General features: G+C 35.1%; 1 protein-coding gene across 2 annotated transcripts; it reads left to right on the forward strand.

Annotated features, from left to right (window-relative positions):
* The first annotated feature begins 788 nt into the window (after positions 1-788).
* On the forward strand, positions 789-14,226 carry LOC147391526 (Chaperone DnaJ-domain superfamily protein). 2 transcript variants are annotated; one of them, XM_086458173.1, is made up of 8 exons: positions 789-1,049; positions 11,790-11,876; positions 11,963-12,040; positions 12,172-12,247; positions 12,495-12,568; positions 12,691-12,761; positions 13,613-13,656; positions 13,761-14,226. In XM_086458173.1, the coding sequence occupies exons 2-7, from the start codon at positions 11,823-11,825 to the stop codon at positions 13,650-13,652; spliced, it is 393 nt and encodes a 130-aa protein (XP_086314299.1). In that variant the 5' UTR covers positions 789-1,049; positions 11,790-11,822; the 3' UTR covers positions 13,653-13,656; positions 13,761-14,226. The 2 variants fall into 2 exon arrangements, with proteins under 2 accessions (XP_086314299.1, XP_086314300.1); XM_086458174.1 differs by lacking the exon at positions 11,790-11,876 and having other exon boundaries at positions 791-1,049; positions 13,761-14,223.
* The last annotated feature ends 1,179 nt before the right edge of the window (positions 14,227-15,405 follow it).

Below are 15,405 nucleotides of genomic sequence, written 5' to 3' on the forward strand. Positions count from 1 at the left end.
GTTGTTCTAGAGAGAAGTTGATCGGTTGAAGAGAGATGAACATGCATTAGGATATAAAAGGAAATTATTATCAATTAAAAATGATATTTTTGTCCAAGAAAAAAGTCGTACCAATCAAGTTGTGATTCGGTTATGGATTGTGAAAATGGAGAATCAATAAGTTTATATAGAACTGAACCCTAACGCAATATATATATATATATTATGAATTATTTTAAGAGTTAAGACATTGATTAGTAATATATATATATATTATGAATTATTTTAAGAGTTAAGACATTGATTAGTATTTTTTTGGATAAACTAATGATTTTTATATATAAATTAGTGATTATTGTATGAAATTTTATGTTTATTATATATTTATTTTTTCATTAAAAAATATTATTTATAATTTATAAATTATTGGCAATTTGTAGAATCAAGCTGACTTTAATTTGATTTGGGTTGGTTTGGTTCCAATGGAATTTGATTCAGTTCTGGTTCTTATTTAGTGAAATTGACTTATGTCGATTCGATTCTAATTTGACTTCAAACCGAACCGACTTGTACCCTAGTATTTATTTGACCTCTTCAAATCAATTCGAGTTGTTGTCTTGACTTGACTGAGTCAAGTAGACTGAGAGCATAGAGGTCAGAAAGTTTGCTAGTATTTTAAGTACAATGAAAGTCAAGGGGCATGTCATCAGCTTGAAATACATGGGTATCTCAAATATTCACCAAAAGCTGGAGGGGGTATGTCTAAATCACCCTAAAATAAGAGATTGAATCATGACAACTATTCCAAAGTTGTGGTGTGTTTGGACATTGGATCTCTCTCTTCATCTTAAAATCCTACCACAGAAAGTCAATTAATTTTCTTTTTAAATTTCAAGGATTTTTTTGTTTTTTTATCTTTAATTTCCTTAGATTCTTTGGGGCTTCACTTCATCTCCTTTGGTGGGAGAGGTATCCACCAATGAAGTGTGTACGTGGAAGTTTCTTCTCAAGGAAAACTCTCCACCTACGGCGCATTTTAGCAGATGGAAAGCAAGGTTGAATCTCACAAGGTAAACTCCCAACTCATCTCCTTATATGCGAAAAATCTCTCCAAATTAGCCCTATTTGAATTCTAGGGTTTCTTTATATTGATTTCTGCTTAATACAACATTGCTTGAAACTTCAATCAAAATCAATTTTTGAGTAAGGAATCCAAACTGTTGAGTTGTCTGTTAGATTCTCCATTTTTTTTTTCTTCAGAAATTATGATTTTGCTCACATTTCATTCATGCAGATTTATATCCAAGTTTGTAGTGTGGTAGTTGACAATTTCAGCAAGTGGGCATGGAGGGAGGGATTATTTTGTCTTTTTTGTGTGTTCTAATTTGACGTCTTGTTCAAGGAATCGAATGAATTTTACTCATAAGTTTGATTCATGATAGATGATTTATTTTGATTTGAGAAGTTCATCAAAAAAAAAAAAATTGGTTGAGGTGCCCTAACAAGTGAGTTAGTGGTTAGTGATGAGTGGGTGAAGGCGGGTTCTGAACCCAGGTCGTTGTACTGGTATCAAGACTTTACCAACTTAGGATGCTGGTTGACATTTATGCCATCTCGGCAGCTTGGAGCAATTGAAAGTCCTACCTCTAGAATATCTTTCTGTTGGTGCACTTTCTGGTTGTTGAGACTCAACTTTTGATAGGTCACATGCACAGCTGTTACTACAAGTGTCCCAAGAAGTGATGCTTGGGTGTTACTCACTTAGTATCCAAGTGTATTGTTTGGATTTTTTTCTTGTCAGTGACATTTTAATTATACTTCACTAAGCATTCTAGGAAGATATGCGAAATATTTTGGTTGAATTTGCCTTTGGAAAACAATTGAGGCTTCCAAGTAGAGGGTCAGAGGTCACAAATAATCCTCCCCATGATCAACAGAAGCTGGAATAATTAATTTGTTGAGAGATCAACTTGGACCTTTCAAAAGGAATAGGAAGATCAGAAATGTTGCTAGTATGCAATATGGGCTGGCTATTGATATTTGGTTAGTTTTCAAGAGATCACGTAAGAACACATGCGTTCATGCCATATACGAACTGACACACACTAAACCCAAAAACCTTGATATGCCATAATGTCCATATTGTCGTGTTGATGTTAAGCATACTATATAGAGAGAATACATCTAAATAAGCTGATGCACATTATAATAATATAAAAAATGGTATTAGTTCATGTTTGATGTGTGAGTGTGACACAGTGTAAAACAATGACAAATGTTTAGAGAATGGTGTTTTTCTTCTTAAATAACCAAATATATGTCTACTTAGAAGTAGATTAGAAAAGGTCAAGATAAAGGGGAAAGATAATCTAGTCGCCCTTCCCCATCCTATCCTAGAGATATGGGCTATCTTTTGGTTCCTTAAGCATATCTTGTTGTCCTATATGAAGACCAATCACTTGGGTATCTCTAAAGTTTCCAAAAATGAAATTTGTTAGCGAAGTTAATTAAAGATGTTTTTTTTTTTTTAAAATCAGTAATGAGAATTTTAATAAAGAAGAAAGATGGAAGAACCCTGATGATAAAGGAGACCCCGTACATAAACAACTGAGTGAAGGAAACCTCTTTAGCTTGCAAAAGTATATAAAATTAGCACTTTTTTCCCAAAGTTCCTTTAATTAAGGCATTCCAACTACTAACAAAATCACTAAACTTACACACTGAACTTTATTAAAGATGTTCAACTTACATCCATTATTCTCCAAGTGAACCTTTTGATACTTTTTGGTAATAATACTAGCAATTACTCATCACTTTAACTAATGTTTGAAGTTTGACACAACATTACATAGGGTTCACTAAAGCTTTTGGGTGATTTCTTGGACTAAGGAGAGCTTGTAATTGAGTATTGCAAATAGATTTTCTTCGGTAGAAAGAATGGTTATTGTGGGGGATTTTTCAAGTCTCCCACTCCTCAATATCCATACTACAATTAATGCTTCTTTGCGGCCGTCTTTTCTGATGATCATTCCTTTTTGAATCGTCTTCTTCGTTCATCTTTACCTTAAAAGACACTCGCTCGTGTGATGCTGATCAAGGAGCCTCCGACGATAAAGTTAGTACTTGATGAAAATTGCAGAGCTAAGAGAAGATAATAAGAGTCAGAGAATTCTGTGTGGCTTGGGCCTTTCGGTTTGAGTAGGAGAAGCCTCCCTCTTTATAGAGTGTGCTATTTAATGAGGGTAAAAACTTAGTTGTAACCACTCCCCGATGTTGTTTAGCATTTATTGTAATAAAGTCTATGATGCTTTGATGATAATGAAGACCCGCTTCGCATGATTTTTGTAATCTACATGAGGAATGATCTTAAATGTGTAATTGTTCCAACTTGGCGATTGTTCACTTTCTCGAGTTGACTCAGTCAAGTTATGCAATTGCACTCCTTTAGGTAAGGGGGCTGAACCTATAGTGAAATCAAATAGGAGGGTTAGTGATGCAGGACAGTGAGGGAAGAAAAGAAAAATAAGGGATTAAGGAATTTGGTTTTGGATTGGGTAGGATTAGGGGTGCAACTTGGTTCAGTTTGGTCCGGTTTGAGGTCTAATTGGAACCAAACCAATATAAGTCGGTTCCACTAAATAAGAACCAGAACCGAACCAAATTCTATTGGAACCAAACCAACCCAAACCAAACTAAAGTCGGTTTGGTTCTATGGGTTGCCAATGTTCTATAAATTATAAGTAACATTTTTTAATGAAAAAACAAATATGTAATAAACATAAAATTTCATACAAATAAACACTAATCTTTCCATAAAAAATCATTAGTTTATCTAGAAAAGATCGTCAATCTATTTCTTAACTCCTAAAATAATTCATAATAATTATTATACACACACACACACACACACATATATATTGCATAAGGGTTCGGTTCTCGATTTGGTTTAGTTCTATACAAGCTTGATCCGAGAATCGAACCAAATTGATCGGTTCTCCATTTTCGTAACCCAGAACCAAACCGTAACTTATTCCAAACCGAACCAAACCACCACAAAGCTATCGGTTTGGTTCGGTTCTCGGTTTGAATCGGACCAAGTTGCACCCCTAAGTAGGATAGGGTAATTTAATTATGACCACAATCCCAAGAATCAAGAAAATCAAGAACAACAAGGATTAACAGAAAATTAAGAAAAAAAGATTCTTGATAGATTCAAGAATTCAAAATTTCAAGAAAAATTAAGAAATAATAAATAAATAAAAAAAGGGAAAGATGAGAAGATGATAGAAAAGATAGTGAGAGCAATGAACATTTGTGAAAGTCCTCACAAATTTTTTAAATTAAAATAAAGTCCTTAGAAGTCACAAATGGATTTGCACATCCAAATTGGGCTCCGCTAATTGGAAATAAGCTTTCTAAAGATTGAGTTTTGGGTTTTTGCAGATAAAGTCCATAATCCAATAATTTCGAGTGATCCATATTACATATTGGGCTTTACACCCAAATAAATGAGTTTGGCCCACCAACAATCCATAGAATCCTTAAAATTGGATTTGAACGAATTTAGCTATTAAATGAACCAATCAAAGCTCTTTAAATCGGGGCATAATTGGAAAGTTAAATTATCCTTAAGTCTATAAATACCAAAGCCTTCTTCAATTAAAAGGGGAGGAAGATCACTTTCTTTAAGAAGACAAAAGCTCTCCCTCTAGAGAAGAAGAAGCTCTCAAGCCTTCCTCTAGAGACAAAGCAAAGCTCTTCAAGAGACTCAGACTTCGATTAAAGAGAATATCAAGTCTAACTAGTTTGAAACTACCAGTTTTTGTTATTGTTCGTGTTATATGATGATTGCGATCGATAACCTGCATAGATTCAAGGTTAGAAGAAATGATTTTCTTACCTTTCTCAACAACAACAGATGTGATAACGTTGACGTTGCGAGATGCCATTGATACTTTGGTTGATGTTTTTTTTTTGTAGTTGACTGAAAGATGAGGTTGAGATTGTCCCATTGAACATGCCAGAAATTTGTTGACAATAAACTTCAACAAATCTACCTCGAGATTTGTGAAATAAGATCGCATATGATTTTATTTTGATTTTGAGAAAAAGGAGATAGATATCTCAATGCTATCATCTGATTAACAGTCAAGTACAAAAATAAAAATGACGGGTGATTTTATTTGTGCTTGATTTTCTTAGGTTTTTGTAAATTTTCTTCTCTCTGGGCTTCACACTTTATTGGTTGAGAATGATTTCTTAGCTTCTGATGAAGGGCTTTTGAACTTGATCTTCTGTAGAGATTTATGTAGATTTTCTTCTCTCCGAACTTTGCGCTTTATTGATTGAGAATGATTTCTTGGCTTCTGAAGAAGGGCTTTTGAGCTTGACTTTTATAGAGATTTATGTAGATTTTCTTCTCTCTGAGGTTTGCACTTTATTAGTTGCGAATCATTTCTTGGCTTCTGAAGAAGGACTTTTGAGCTTGATCTTCTGTAGAGATTTATGTAGATTTTCTTCTCTCCGAGCTTCGTTCTTTAGTGGTTAAGAAGGATTTCTTGACTTCTAAAGAAGGGCTTTTGAGCTTGATCTTCTTTAGAGATTTATATAGATTTTCTTTTCTTCGGGCTTCGTTCTTTATTGGTTGAGAAGTATTTATTGACTTCTGAAGAAGAGCTTTTGGGCTTGATCCCTCTTTAATCAGAGTCTGAGTCTCTTGGAGAGATTTGTTTTGTCTATAGAGGAGGGCTTAAGAGCTTCTTCTTCTCTAGAGGGAGGGCTTAAGAGCTTCTGAGAGAAAATAATCCAGATCCCCTCAAATGAGGGATGCTTTTGTATTTATAAAATTAAGATAATTTAACATTCCAATTATGCTCCGACTTAGAGTGTTTTGATTGATTCATCTAAAGGCTAAATTCATCCAAATTCAATTTTAATGATTCTATGAATTGTTGGTAGGCCAAGTTCATGTACTTGGGGTTGTGGCCTAGTACTTAATATGTGGATCACTTGATTTTATTTAGATCATGGGCTTTATTTGCGAAAACCCAAAACCCACTCCTTAGAAAGCCTATTCCCAATCAATGGACCCAATTTGGATGTGTGGCCTATTTATGACTTTAGAGATCTCATTTATTTTGTAAAAGCCTTCATAAAAATTTGATGCCCACAAATGCCCCCTCAAGGATGCATTGTCAAAAGTGGAGCTGATGGTGGTGCATTATTGATCATGTTTGACAGAAGTACGAATCCGGCAATGAAGATGGATTTTTTTTTAATGGCATTTCCATGTTAGTCTAAGTCGAACATCATGATCCGTATTTTTGACTTGGTCTTCTCCAAGATTTACTTGGCGAATTGGGAACATCTAATCCTGGAGGAATTGACGTGTAACTTCAACTTGCAATCTTCATTCAAAATACTTTGAGGTTTTAAAAGGAAACAATTGCTAGGCTTAGAAATTTTTCCAAACCTCAAACTCCAAATTTCTTAGTGATGGACTCCAAGCAAATTTTATTTTCTCTAGAACAACACTTTTGAGGAGGCACCACTCCATTTGATATTGATGCTTACCCATTTCACCAGTAGCAAGGTGGTTGATCACCAAAATTGCTTTGGGGAGTTGAAAATTCCATCTTTCAAAGTGGATGATCATGATAATGTTGTGGCGACGTTTATTTCTAACGAAATCAAAACACCAAAGTGGCTTTTTGAAAGGGTAAGTCTAGTGGATCCGGTTGGGAATGATTGTGAGTTTCCAATGAAGCAAGATCAGATCCATTATCTTTATGGGTCGACCAACGCTATTGTGAACCAGGTTTCAAATGATATAAAGTTTGGAGGGCATAAATAAAATGGGGAAGATTCAAGTGGCACGTGGTCTTTGTGCATTGGTAAAGGTTATTGTGGGCTGATCCATACTAATTGTTGGGATTGGATAAGAGTTACCAAGGTCCATTGGACCCAAATGCTTAGACCCATAACTTGATGCACCCTGGGTGCATTGGATCAAACCTGAACATTTTTTTTTAATAAGTATAAAGATTTTATAATAACAAAAGAAGGATAGTTCAAGGGGGGTTGAGAGAGCCTCCATGAAAGAAAGCAAAAACAGGAAGAGACAGGACAAAGAGCTCGCTAGTTACATAAGCTATCCCATCTAAAAACGAAGTCTTCAAACGAAAATCCGGAGAAGTCCTTGCTTAACTTCGCCCAAAAAAACAGCAATCCTAAAATCTCCATGTACACCGGATGTGAATTGTTCCTTGCTTTGGAACACCTTGTTGTTTCTTTCTATGCAAAGGCCCCACGCCATAGCCGAAGGAAGGATAGTCCAAAGGTGTTTTTTTCTCTAAGAGAAGACGTTGAAAGCCCGACTTTCTAACATCAAAAAGAAGTTTTTTGAGAAAACCCAACACATGAAACAAAGACATGAAAGACTACTAAATACCTCAGGAGAAAGAGCAGTGAAGAGGGTGTGATCCACAGACTCTCCATCAGTCTTACAAAGAGGACAAAAATTAGAAGTGATCCACTCACCAGAAATCAACTTATCCAAAGTAAGAGTCCTCCCTAAGGAGGCAAGCCACACAAAGAAGGAAATTTTAGAAGGCACAAGAGAAGACCAAATGAGAGATACCGGAAAAGAGTTCTCTGACCTTGGTCAAACCCAAACATTTATCTTTGTTTTTAAGGGCAATCTGAATTTTGTCCTCTACAAGCATATGGCGCCAGATCATATTTTTTTGATGCCTGAAAGTAAGTCAACATCCCTTAGTAAGATTGGAATCTTACTTATTTTTACAACTTCTATGTGTCTCTCCTCTTCCAGCAACATTAATCCCTCACCAACACTAATTCTTCTATTGTCTTATTCTTTCTCCTTATCCAATTCCACTTCCTCAATCTTCTTTTTCTATTTATTTTCTTTTCTCGACTCTTTTATTGACAACTACTCGCAACTTAAACACGTACATGTATGCATCTCTCTTCTTTTGATTCTCCACTTTTATTTCTTCTTCAATTGTAGAGACTCCCAACTAAGGGACATCTCATCTCTCTCTTATTCCTCTTGTATTTGTTTTGCCCTTTTTTTTTTTTCTTGCAGAGACACTCACAAGCAGCTCGTATGGCCCACACCCCTTTCCCCGGTTTTTAACTTTTATTTTTTTGCTTTATTCTTTCCTCTCCTCTCACTCTATATGTTTCTTCTTTTTTTAGAGTCTGAAAAGAAAGCAGATTTGTTTTTTTTTAGAACATGATGGATGAAGTCCCAAAACAGATATTATTATTTATTATTATTTTTTTTGAATTTATCTTTTTCCATAAAATCTTGAATGTTGTGGTATTGGATGACATCCTCCTGTCTTCTCTCTTATCACACAGTAACTCTATATAATCACGCATGTAAGTGTGTAAGACTTCAACTTTTATATCTTCACCCCACAAATTTAATGAACACTGAAAAAAATAAGATGCTGATTTGACGGCAGTGTCGCAGGCTAGGGAAACACTAAAGCCGAATCTCTTATATGAACTTTTGAGTAGTGATGGTTAAGAAGAACAGATGGTTGATGGCTGATGTGTGGTGCTGCTTTACTTTATTGCTTACAGTCATGCAGATCTATGGTGATGCCAACCACCACCATGATATGTAATCACTTTGATTACGAGATCAACACCACAATCACCATCACCAATCTTCATTGATATAGAGGTCACAATTAGATGGCTAGTTACTTGAAGACAAGTCTTTGTAAATGAGCAAATGGCAATGATCGATGATGATTGTGGTAACAATTTGCATCCAAAACAGATCCAGTAGATGAGAAGATATCGTAATATCTATGCTCTCCTTTCCCTAACTTCTGTTGTTTTTTTTTTTTTTTGGAACTTTATCATCTCCGCATATTTCCTCTTTTTTTTTTTCTATGATTAATTGTAACAAGTACAGATTGGGAACTGATAACCCTTGTTAGCCAATTTCTGGAGTATCTCTTTGTTAGTCTGCTTAGAGGTGGACAATGTTAACTTGTTAGAAGCTTTGTGTGATGAGGAATATGTACGCCGGTTGGTCAGTCTCCAAAGCAGTTGTTTCTTAGTAGTGCTCGGGGCAGACAATGCTAACTGGCTAGAAGGGCCGCGTAACGAGGGACATGTACATGTCTATTGGTCAGTCTCCAAAGCAACTATTTATCAGTGGTACTTGGGGGCGGACAATGCTAATTGACTAAAAGAACCACATGATGAAAGATTTGTATATGTCGGTTGGCTAGTCTCCAAAGCAATTGTTTATTAGTAGTGCTTGGGGGCGGACAATGTCAACTGGTTAGAAGCGCTGCATAACGAGGGACATGTACACGCCAGTTGGTTAGTCTCCCAAGCAGTTGTTTGTCAGTTGTGCTCAGGGGGAGAACAACGCCAACTGGCTAGAAGTGCCACATGACAAGAGGCATCAATACATTGGTTGGCCAGTCTCCAAAGCAGTTGTTTGTCAGTAGTGCTTGGGGGCGGACAACGTTAACTAGCTAAAAGAACCACTTGTTGAACTGGTTGGCCAGTCTCCAAAGCAGTTATTTGTCAGTGGTGCTTGGGGGCGGACAATGTCAATTGGCTAGAAGAACCACATGATGAGAGACATCAATATGTCGGTTGGCTAGTCTCCAAAGCAGTTGTTTATTAATGGTGCTCAGGAGCGGACAACGTCAACTGGCTAAAGATGCCGTGTGATGAGGAGTGTTGTCGAACAATTTAGGCTCGTGTTGATTAGTGCCACCAACAGTTTAGGCTCGTGTTGAGGAGCGTTGCAAACAATTTAGGCTTGTATCAAGGAGTATCGCCAACAATTTAGGCTTGTGTCAAAGAGTGCTGTCGAACAGTTTAGACTCATGCCGAGGAGCGTCGCCAACAGTTTATGCTCGTGTTGAGGAGTGTTGTCAAATAATTTAGGCTCGTGCCGAGAAACATCGCCAATAGTTTAGGCTTGTGTCGAGGAGCATTGTCAAACAATTTAGGCTTGTGCTGAGGAGCATTGTCAAACAATTTGTGGGTAATGAAAATTTGTGAAAGTCCTCACAAATTTTATAAATTAAAATAAAGTCCGTAAAAGTCATAAATGGATTCACATATCCAAATTGGACTCCGCTAATTGGACATAAGTCTTCTAAAGATTGAGTTTTAAGTTTTTGCAGATAAAGTCCATAATCCTATAATTCCAAGTGATCTATATTAAATATTGGGCTTTACACCCAAATAAATGAGCTTGGCCCACAAACAATCCATAAAATCTTTAAAATTGGATTTGGACGAATTTAGCCTTTAAATAAACCAATCAAAACTCTTTAAGTTGGGGCATAATTGGAAAGCTAAATTATCCTTCAGTCTATAAATACCAAAGTTTCCCTCAATTAAAAAGTGAGGAAAATCACTTTCTCTAAGAAGACAAAAGCTCTCTTTCTAGAGAAGAAGAAACTCTCAAGCCCTCTTCCAGAGACAAAATAAAGCTCTTCAAGAGACTTAGACTTTGATTAAAGAGAAGATCAAGCCAAAAGTCCTTCTCTAAAAGTCAAGAAATCTTTCTCAACCAATAAAGCATGAAACCTGGAGAGAAGAAAATCTACATAAGCCTCTACAGAAGATCAAGTTTAAAAGCCCTTCAAAATTCAAGAAATCATTCTCAATCGATAAAGTGCAAAACCCGAAAAGAAGAAAATCTACATAAACCTCTAAAGAAGATCAAGCTCAAAAGCCTTTCTTCAGAAGTTAAGAAATTCTTCTGTGATCTTATTTCACGAATCTCGAGGTAGATTTGTCAAATTTATTGTCGACAAATAGAACCTTGGAATCACACGAAGAATGTTGGAGAACTCACTTCACTCATTGAAAGAAACTCATTCTTTATTCGTCAAATCTTTGTTAAAAAAAATCTAATACCATCTATATATAAAGAAAATAAAGTCAAGAATCCTAATCTAACTAAAATACCAAATAAATAACATACTTTCGTAATTTTCTCTCCTGATTTTCAAATCCTAATAAATTTAAATAAAAGACATTAAAGTTACTAAACTGCCCCTAAATATTATACTAGGACCATGGGCCAATAAAATATGAAAATAAGCCCAAAAAACATAAAAATAAAGTCCTTAAACCACTTAAAACTTATAAAAAATTTAATTTAAAATAATCCCAAACGATAAATCTGAAGTCCAATTAAGTGAAAACCTAAATAATTACAAATTTTTCGTCTAAACCCTTGACCGTTGATAGATTTGTGTTCCACATTAGTTGGCCAATGAGACCAAACCTCAAAGTATGATCGGGGGGGGGGGTTGAGGGGTCGGCTCCTAGCCGACCCTCTTATGTTTTCAGTCAGGCGGATGTTAATTTTGTTCGGTTGAATCCGATTGAAATGAATCCAATTGCCTCGATTTAGTAGCTTTGTTAATCCCTAGGGATGAAATATTTTTTGTTCCTATAGTTATGATTGTCTTAAACTTGAGGGAATGTAATGCAATAAATAACTTATTGGATCCGACCAAGCTAGAAGAGAAAATTTCACTAGAAAATATCAAATAAGCTACTCCTTCACTTCACCATGACACCTACTTAAATGGATTTAGGAGGCTTGTTTCAGTGACACTACTTCTTTTAAGAAATGTATGAAACTAATTCTTAGTCACATGTTTCTGTACTTGAGAAAATCTCATGAACTCTAATTACTAATGTTGACAACTTAATTGACCCTGACCATTTGATTTCCAACAAGACTCTTAGTTAAATAGTTGGCACCATGACACTTCCTTATACAGATTTAGAAATATCGTCTCTTTGGAACACATTAAATGATGGGTCCCGCCCTGTGCATGTGTGCTATATGTTCATCCATCTTGTTTATGGTATGTGGTTCAAACTATGTATTTCCACTAATACATGAATTTTCCCTAATATGTTTTTTCTGAAAAAAAAATTTCTCTATGCCAAGGATTACTACAAAGTATTGGAGGTTGATTATGATGCAACAGATGAGAAAATCAGATTAAATTATCGTAGACTTGCACTGGTCAGTAATCTGTCCCTTCTGATTACCTTCTTGAATCACACTTTGCTATGCTTCATAACAAATATTTTGTTCTTTAAATGCACCAAAGAACCTACAAACAAAACTAAAATGAAAATTTTTCCTATTCATAGAAGTGGCATCCCGACAAACACAAGGGTGATAACGCTGTCACTGCAAAGTTCCAAAAGATTAATGAAGCTTACAGAGGTAATTCTCTTGAATCTTATATGAGTGCCTACAAGGATCATGATAGGACTGTCCTGTCTTCTTTTTCTTGTGTTTTTTATATTCGAACTAGACCTTGGGGACAGCTGAGAAAATCATATTGATCTGTTATCTTAACTATCTATTCAAGAGCAAAAAAGTGGCCAAAAGCTTGGATTTCTAGATAAAAAAGATTGATAGTTTTACAATCTTGGAAAAAGCTAATTTATAGTTGCTTGTTGATTTGCAGTGTTGAGTGATCCAGTTAAACGACTTGATTATGATTTGACTGGAAATTATGAGATTGATAAATACACATTGCCGGTAAGGAGTCTCATCTTGCCTAGATTTTCCAATTTAAATTTATTTAGGCTCATGTATTGATTTTGAGTAGAGTTATGTTGATGCGTCCTGATCAGTGGGGATGGCCTATCATGTTTATATAGGAATATCTAACCAGATTCAAGGGAATGATACTTACCTGCAATGGGCTTGGAATTGATCATACTTCAATCTGGTAATTTTTCGCCAACCATGTAACAATATTCTCCATTTTTCAAAAAACTTCTTTATTCCACACAATGATTGTCGATTCACGTTGTCAAAAACTACAATGAGAAAACCTTAATGTTTATTATTTTGTATTTTGTTTTGTTATAATACATACTACATTTAGTGCTAATGAATGTATCTCAATTGGTATACAAATTCTTCTCTAATTCTACAGTTTTAGGAACTAATAATTATAATTGTATGTTATAACTGTATAGATTCCACTATCACAAGAGTCAATCTAGAATGTAAGTTGGTAAAAAAGTATAAACCAATAAATTATATCGAAAGATATTGGATGGAATTCTGTTACGGATGGTCTAATCAAAGTGTCCTCTCTTGGTTGGATCATTAGAAGTTGTACGGACCTTCTTTCCAAGTCCATTGTCATCCTGTCAGCAACATTCTTTTATGTGTTCATTGCCTTAAAAACAATTTTTTAATGTTCGGAAGTATGTGATCGATTGCATGGTTGAGGAGCCATCCAATCAGAAAAGAACAGAAAGAAAAAATATCGATGGGTATGCTGGACTTGAACCCGTGACCTTGAAGTTGCTTTAATGTGTCAAACCAGCTGAACTATAGGTCTAAGCTCAGAAAAAGAAAGAAATATTGCCACTTTAGTGCCACCAATCCCTCAATCTGAAACTTTGAAGGGTGCCATACCCAGAGTCCACCTCATAGATTGGATGTCCGCATCAATATGCCACCTTCCCCAAATGAAGAAATAGTAATTTATATCTGCTATGCAGGAGAATGATCACTAATATCATGTAAATTTGCAAAATTAATTTTAGTTTTGATGTATTTATGCAGGTCACAACAGCTTATGGACAATAATGAGTGTGTGGATTGATAAGGTTAGGATATTTTTATCCTTTTCAATTATATATATATATTAAGTTGCTTTCCTTCACGTATAGTCAGGTTAGGTTATATTTTTTTTATTTTTTTGACATACTAGATAACGTAAGATTGTGTGGCCCACATGGAGTCAAATCAAGGGTTAATCATTGGTGAGCATGGATATTACTCACAAAATCATCTCATTTCAACATTTTGGGCTGTATGACTGTATTAACAAGTTCCGAGTAGCTCATTTCATGTGTTGGCGTGGGTGAGATGTCTGACGTGCACTTGTGTTTCTGGGCACAAGTACTAATCTGTTTTGGGAAACCAGGACCACAAACGATGCTAATGGACATATTTCAAACACACTCACATTTGATAAGGATTCAAACCTCAGTTTGTCTCTGCTGTAGGCTTAAGGTGAAGGTATTGTCATCTCACCTGGGCCCGAAAAAAATATTTTGACGGATAATTTGGTTGAATATGTACCATTGAATAATATTACCCCATTGTGGGTGCAATTCAGATACCTGATATACTTATAAAAAATTTATATGACATTTTTCACCTTGCCTTGATGCTGCTGTATTACTGAAGTTTAAATTTCCTTATTCATAATTGTGCTTCATAGCTGTCTGATTTTGTTCCTTTTGGTTTGCACATCTAAAAAGTGCTTCCTGAGGTCTCCAGGAACTATCTCAAAATCCAAATAATGAGACAAAATTTGACCTGATTCTCAAACTTAATATAACTCTAAATGCTGTATTTCGTCGTTGCCAATTTTGTTATGGAACATGATGAGAGTGTTAATTTTAGAGTTCTCTCTTCAATCCATGATTCAATAAGTAGTAATATTTGGAATCAGGATTTAAAATCCAGGAGTGTCTTCTTGACTGAAACGTTTTGCGACATTTCAAGGTGAAAAAAAACATTTATGTTTTGGAGACAACGTTTTGGTTACCCAAAACATTTTAAGATGGCATGAAACTTTAAACCGAGGAATGATGTATTTAGCTATATAGACTATTAAAAACTTAAGAACATTATGTAAGTAATAATTGAAAACAAATTGCTTGAATTAAAAAGTGTGATGGAGATGGTGAAAGCAGATATGAATTTACTTTCAATGACAAAACACTTGACCATTGACAAAGTAGAATGGAGGAATTAGATAAAGCCAAATATTTGGAATAAGACCTTGTTATTAAAAAGTGTGACATCTTGACGACTAGTCATGAAGAGGCGCACTTAGTACCAAATTGTTAGAAGATAGAGTATCTTGTTACATAGTTTGAGGTGTGAAATTTATTATATAAATGGCAAAAACTATCAAACACATTGATTCTTGAATAATTTGATGAGGGAAAAATTAGTGAAAATCTGGTAAATTTGGCAAAAATTGGAGAAAATTTTGAAAATAAAACCTTCTTGGAGTGCACATAATTCTTGTTCCTTTTTATTTTGTTCTTTGTAGTCGGCAAATGGTAAAGGCTGGTTCCAATACTCAACAAACCTTACCATTATTGCAAGATTTCACCTAAAAAAGTGTATTTGTTTGATATCTGCCTTAAAATAGTTAAATTATTCCATTCCATTTGAATATGATTGAAACAAATATAAATTTTGGAGGTTTGTTGGGATGATGAAATTTTGGGGTAGTCAAAATAATGGTCTTGCATATTTTTTTAGGAAAATTACTTTAAGGACCCTGGCGGAGGGATTTATTTCTAAATAGTACCAAAGTTGTGCGCGGTAGCTTT

The sequence above is a fragment of the Akebia trifoliata genome, chromosome 11 (assembly GCF_017979445.1).
Source record: "Akebia trifoliata isolate Shusen 1 chromosome 11, ASM1797944v1, whole genome shotgun sequence".
Classification (NCBI taxonomy): domain Eukaryota; kingdom Viridiplantae; phylum Streptophyta; class Magnoliopsida; order Ranunculales; family Lardizabalaceae; genus Akebia; species Akebia trifoliata.